This window comes from Babylonia areolata, chromosome 18 (assembly GCF_041734735.1).
Source record: "Babylonia areolata isolate BAREFJ2019XMU chromosome 18, ASM4173473v1, whole genome shotgun sequence".
Lineage (NCBI taxonomy): Eukaryota > Metazoa > Mollusca > Gastropoda > Neogastropoda > Buccinidae > Babylonia > Babylonia areolata.
In genome coordinates this window covers 72,289,531-72,295,856 of record NC_134893.1, presented here as the reverse complement: position 1 = coordinate 72,295,856, position 6,326 = coordinate 72,289,531, and the positions used below count along the sequence as shown (strand labels likewise).

Below are 6,326 nucleotides of genomic sequence, written 5' to 3'. Positions count from 1 at the left end.
CTCCTTGAGCTACTGAAAACTGAAACTGAAACTGAAACCTTACTTCCTCTCTCACCCCTTCCCTCCCTCCTTCCTTCACTCCCCCTCTCACCTCTCCACTCTCTCTCTCTCTCTCACACACACTCACCCATTCCTCTCTCATTCTCTTGTTTCCACTCCCTCCCTCCCTTATCCCTCCGTCCTCCCTCTCTCCTCCCTTCTCACTCCTTCACTCACTCTCTCCCCCCCTCCTCCCTCCCTCTCTCTCTCTCCCCCTCACTCCATCTCAACATTGCTGCAAGTACTGCTACACTGAGACACGGTGACGGCCCCACCACCACCACCACCACTTCCACCGCCGCCGGTTCGGTTGTACGAAATCTTGGCGATGTCCGTTGTCTTGGAATCGACGCCGCTCGAATCCTGCCCGCCGCTGCCCCATGCCGACGAGCGCCCGCAGGTCAGGTACTGGATGGCGGAGGCCCGGAAGTTCCGGTTGGTGACGGCATACACCAGGAAGTTGGCGGAGCTGTGCAGGTGCGCGAGCATGGTGACGAAGAGATGCATCTCCATGGACAGGCGACGGTAGAAGTCGAAGACGATGACGATGCCGTAGGGGGTCCAGCAGACGAGGAAGACGACGAAGATGCCCAGGAGCATGCGCGAGGTGCGCAGTGCCTCCAACAGGATCTTGCGAGAGCGGAAGGGGTCCTTGTCGTCGAAGAGGTAGAGGTTGAACTTGGTTCTGTGGGTTGTGTGGAAAGAGGCAAAGGGGGAAAAATAGAAATAGTTGTGGTGTGTCGTGGTGTGTCGTGTTGCGTTGCGTTGCGTTGCGTTGCGTTTCCGGCGGTGTGTTGTGCTGTGGTGTGTTGTGTTGTACTGTGTCGTGTTGTACTGTGTCGTGTTGCGCTGTGTTATGCTGTGCTGTGCTGTGTTGTGCTGTGTTGTGTTGTGTCGTGCTGTGCTGTGCTGTGCTGTACTGTGACGTATTGTAGCCTATTGTATTTGTCACGTTTATACGCTACCAACCCGTTTTATCCCTCCAACACACACACACACACACACACACACACACACACACACACACACACACACACACACACACACAAATAGTTTACTCTCTATATCCCGCAAACTCCATACATTTATACGCTAACAACGAGATCGTCTTAAGTACAGATAAATGAATAGATGAATAAATAAATACATGAATAAATAAAACACGACCGAAGGACGCGAGGCCGACCTGTAGATGTGCCTGAAGATGAGGATGAAGCAGACGAGCATCAGCAGCAGCGGGCTGAAGATGAGGGCGAAGGAGACGAACATGGTATAGCTCAGCGAAGAGGTGCGGTCCCAGATACACTGGTGGTTTTTGGCGTCAAAGCTGTGGCCGCCCCAGCCCAGGAAGTTGGGGAACTCGAAGCAAAAGGCTAGCACCCAGGACAGCGTACATGCCACGATGCACGTCTTGGTGGTGAACAACTTGTGGTACAGCTGTGGGCAAGATGATGATGATGATGATAATGGTAATGATGGTGGTGATGATGATTGTGATAGTGATGATGATGATGGTGATGATGATATTGTTATTAACATTTGTAATGATGATGATGACACTACTACTGCTACTACTACTGCTGCTGCTACACTACCACTTCTACTACTACTACTGCTGGTCACGATGAATATTGTGACCTGGATTTGGCAGATGAAGATGAAGTGGTTAACAGCAACAGCAGAAGCACCACCACCACCACCACCACTACCACCAACAACAACACTTCTTTTTCTTAATTCGTGGGCTGCAACTCCCACGTTCACTCGTATGTCAACGAGTGGGCTTTTACGTGTATTGCCGTTTTTAACCCCGCTATGTAGGCAGCTATACTCCGTTTTCGGAGATGTACATGCTGGGTATTTTCTTGTTTCCATAACCCACCGAACGTCGACATGGATTACAGGATCTTTAACATGCGTATTTGATCTTCTACACGAAGGGGGTTCATGCACAAGCAGGTCTGCACATATGCTGACCTGGGAGATCGGAAAAATATCCACCCTCGCCGTTACCGAAATTCGAGCCCGGGACCCTCAGATAGAAAGCCCAACGCTTTAACCACTCGGCTGTTGCGCCCGTCACCACCACCACCACCACCACCAACGACAAGAACAGCAATACCACCACCACCAACAACAACAACAATACCAACACCACAAAAACAACAACACCACTACCTCTAAAACTACCACCCCCACCCCACCACCACCACCACCACCGCAACCGCACCCCCCACCCCCCACAACACCCGCCCCCCGGCCCCACACCAGCCCAACGGACCTGGTTGTGGCAGATGAAGACGTAACGGTTGATGGAGGCGAGGGTGAGGGAGAGGAATGCACAGAAGCAGGCCGTCAGACACATGGCGGCCACCCCCTCACACAGCCACCACTTGTCGTCAAACCACGCCTCGCCCTTCAACGCCGCTGTCAACACGGCAACGACAGCTGTTATCAACATCGTCGTCGTCATCGTCATCGTCACCATCATTATCGTCATTATCATCATCGCCGTCAGACACATGGCGGCCACCCCCTCACACAGCCACCACTTGTCGTCAAACCACGCCTCGCCCTTCAACACCGCTGTCAACACGGCAACGACACCTATCATCATCCGTCATCGTCATCGTCGTGCTCGTCGTCGTCGTCGTCATTATCATCATCGTCGTCGCCGTCCTCATCCTCATCTTTACCATCACCATCACCACCACCATCATCATTTTTTTGATTATCAAATAATAATAATAATAATCATCATCATTATTAGCATAGTTATTAGAATGATCATCATCCTCACTACCAGCATCATAACCATCACCACCACTACCACCACCACCATCATCACCACCATCATCACCATCATCACCACCATCATCACCACCATCATCACCACCGCCACCACCATCACCACCACCACCACCATCATATCATTATCATTATCATCATCATCACCATCACCATTCTCCTCCTCATCACCCCCACTACCACCACTGCCACCACCACCATCATCACCCTCACCCTCACAGTCCTTACCCACGACACACATAGGGTCAGCAATGGCGGCCACGCAGAGGTCCGCCAGAGCCATGTTGATGATGAACACCTTCCCGGTCTTCTGCATGTTCCGCATAGCTCCGATCACCGTCAGGATCATCAGGTTGCCGCCCGCCCCGATCTGACCAGTCACACACACACGGGTTTGCGGGAGTGCGTGCACGCACGCGCACACATACACAGGTGCGCGCGGGCAAGCGTGCCTGCGTGCGCACACACACACACACACTGGACCAATATTTGTATTGGCTTTCGTCTTATCAACTCTACGGTTTCAGGACATTGAAGTCTAATGTTTTAATCTATTCCAATCGCACACACACACACACAGTATGCACAAGCACACGCACATGCACGCATTCACGCACGAACACACACACACACACACACACACACACACACACACATCTGTACGCACACAGACATGCGCGCATTCACGCACACACGCATATACACAAACACATACTGATGCACCCACACACGCACACACACACACACACACACACACACTGACCAGCAGGGCCGTGGACATGATCACGATGTAGATGTAGGCCACCATGGGGTCAGAGGTCACCAGGGGGGGCAGGCGGACCCTCACGGGGGCGGGGGGCGGGTGTGGAGAGACCTCCAGTGCAGAGGGGGGAGTGACGCAAGACCCCTGCCGCAGCAGTGCCCCCTCCCCCTCCTCCCCCACTCCCATCATTGTCGTCATCCCCGAGGTGTTGTCTCCCATGCCCAGCTGTTTGGCCGTCAGTCAGTCAATCAATAAATCAGTCAATCAATTATCAATCAATCAACCAACCAAACAACCAACCATTCCATCGATCAATCAGTCAAGCAATCAAGCAATCAACCAATCAATCAACCAACCAACCAAACACTCTGTCGCGTGCAACTTTTCAAACAAAAGTTATGGCCAACTCTCTCACGCTCTCTCACCTTTATCCAAACAAAAGCCTGGAATAAACAGATACAAAACATTTACTCCAAATACTTTAACAAAAAATCACAGACACGATACAATACTTAATTAGACACCACAAAGAAAAAAGTCGTTCGTTTTCCTCTTTCACATGAGGAACACCCACAATTTTCCCTTCGTCACCCTCTTCTGTGACAGTTTGTCCGTTTTCCAGTAATACTCAGCTTAGGTGGGGGGGGGGGGAGGGGGGGGGGGGAGATAGAAACTGGCACCACACAGTTCGTAGTTCTGGAATGTGGACTCTGGTGTTGCGCTTGGGGAAACACGTCCAACAGCGACGCTCGAGCTCCCCAGGCGGAAGACGGCCACTCAAACAGCGGGGATGAAGTCGGGTCTCCACACAGTAAGAATGGAGTTCCCTCAACGGTTTCTGAGATCCGGCCAAAATACCGGCTGAGCGTCTCTCTCCATAGGACCCTACACTTGACCTGGCCGAGTGTCCTGCTCCACTGACTAATGGTGCTGGTTTTCCAAAAGGAGAAAACTTTCTATAACTCACAAATTAGAAATATGCACGTCATGTTTTCTAGTGCAACACGTGCATTCCATACACTTCCTTAGCTACATGGAGCACGCGGAAGAGCTACAAGGAGAGGGGTCAACCAAAAGTGGCAGCGTTCACACACACGCACGCACAACCCTCCTTGTCCGTGACACACTCATTCAATCATTTAGTCAATCAATCAACAAATCCATCCATCCATCCATCCTACCTCTTCAATACAGCCGGCCATACTGTTCACTGCAGATCACTTTCACTCTTTCAGTGCGGAAATCCGGAACACGGAACAACACGGAAAACCGGAAAGAAAAGCCTCCACAAACAGGGTCTGCAAAATGATGATAAAATAATAAATAAAAATAAAATAAAAATAATAATATTAAAAATAATAATAATCAACATACTACTACTACTACTACTACTACTAATGATAATTATAATTATGTTGATAATTATTATGATGATGATGATGACGATGATTACGTTACAGCTGTTCAAAACCAGACGCTGTTTCGATGCACATGTCTACTTTCCAGTTTTAATCTCAGCGTGCAGTTGTGAGTAGGCCTATTTGTCTAACATTCTCAATCTCACTTTCGGAATTGAGGATTTTAAAAGTAAAGTAGTTGTAGTAATAGTAGTAGTAGCAGCAGCAGCAGTAGTAGTAGCAATAGCAGCAGCAGCAGTAGCAGCAACAGTAGTGGTGGTTGCAGCAGCAGCAGCAGCAGCAGTAATAGTAGTAATGACCAGAAGGAGAGGAGGAGGAGGAGAAGATAGAAATAATGATAATCATCAAATAAGGATGATGGCGGTAATGATTATTGTTATAATTATCTTCAATATTTACTTGTAATCATGTTCCAGTGGCACAAGTAATTAATAATATAAATAATACAATGAGTGACAAACATTTCCAGAAACAACTTCTTCGTCTTCAAATTATTGTTGTTGTTCTTCTTCTTCGGTTGTGTTTAATGTGCCTGCCACACGCTAGGCTTTTGAGGACTTGTTCTAAAAATATCCATCTAAAATCCATCAACCTTTTTTTTCTTTCTTTCTTTTTTCTTTGAGAGTGGGGAGCTAGCGACCTGATAGACACTGTCAGTTTCAGTTCCAAGGTCTTGTCAAAGCATGCAGACGGATCGATATACCCTACAACATATTTGTTTCGGAATAACGATTTGTTTTTAATTTAAAAAAATGTTAAAAAGAAAAAAAAGGAGCAGATGACTGATCTACTCATAAACCTAATTAACGCCCTGATCAGGCCTGAAGACCCTACCCAAGGTTTGTATAAAAACATTACCATAAAATCATATAAAGCTAGATAAGTAAGTACGTTACTGCATTAGATTATAAAACAACAACAACAATAATAATCATCATCATTTTTCTTTATGATGATGAAGATGACGACGACGACGATGATGAAGATACATTGAAGGCAAATGACTGAAATAGAATAAGACGCTCATTCACAACAAATCTGTGCGCCAGTCCAAGGGAAACAAGACGCCACGTCATTTATTATTCACAAATCAAGTGAAGACGAACCTTTCGAAAATTCGATTTCTCAAATTCACACACACACACACACACACACACACACACACACACACTGGCTACGATAACCGTAGTTCAATTCACAGCACATGCCGTGAAGCGGATGACAGTTTTACTGCAGTGACGGTGTCCAACCATTGACCTGTCGAGGTAACTCGTGTGGCGTAACGCTATTCAAATTTG

General features: G+C 48.0%; 1 protein-coding gene across 1 annotated transcript; it reads right to left on the bottom strand.

The window, feature by feature from the left end:
- Nucleotides 1–255: 255 nt before the first annotated feature.
- LOC143292337 (melatonin receptor type 1B-B-like) lies at nt 256–3,829 on the bottom strand. Its single transcript, XM_076602526.1, has 5 exons — nt 3,611–3,829; nt 3,076–3,217; nt 2,321–2,466; nt 1,226–1,476; nt 256–724 (listed from the first exon to the last, which is right to left on the bottom strand). Exons 1-5 carry the CDS (start codon nt 3,827–3,829, stop codon nt 256–258), a joined length of 1,227 nt encoding a protein of 408 aa, XP_076458641.1.
- Between the last annotated feature and the right edge of the window lie 2,497 nt (nt 3,830–6,326).

Coding starts and splice junctions, on each gene's coding strand:
- LOC143292337 (XM_076602526.1), bottom strand. CDS start 3,829: ATGGGAGACAACACCTCGGGGATGACGACAATGATGGGAGTGGGGGAG. Junction 3,218..3,610: donor TCATGTCCACGGCCCTGCTG/GTCAGTGTGTGT, acceptor GTGACTGGTCAG/ATCGGGGCGGGCGGCAACCT. Junction 725..1,225: donor ATCTTCAGGCACATCTACAG/GTCGGCCTCGCG, acceptor CACAACCCACAG/AACCAAGTTCAACCTCTACC.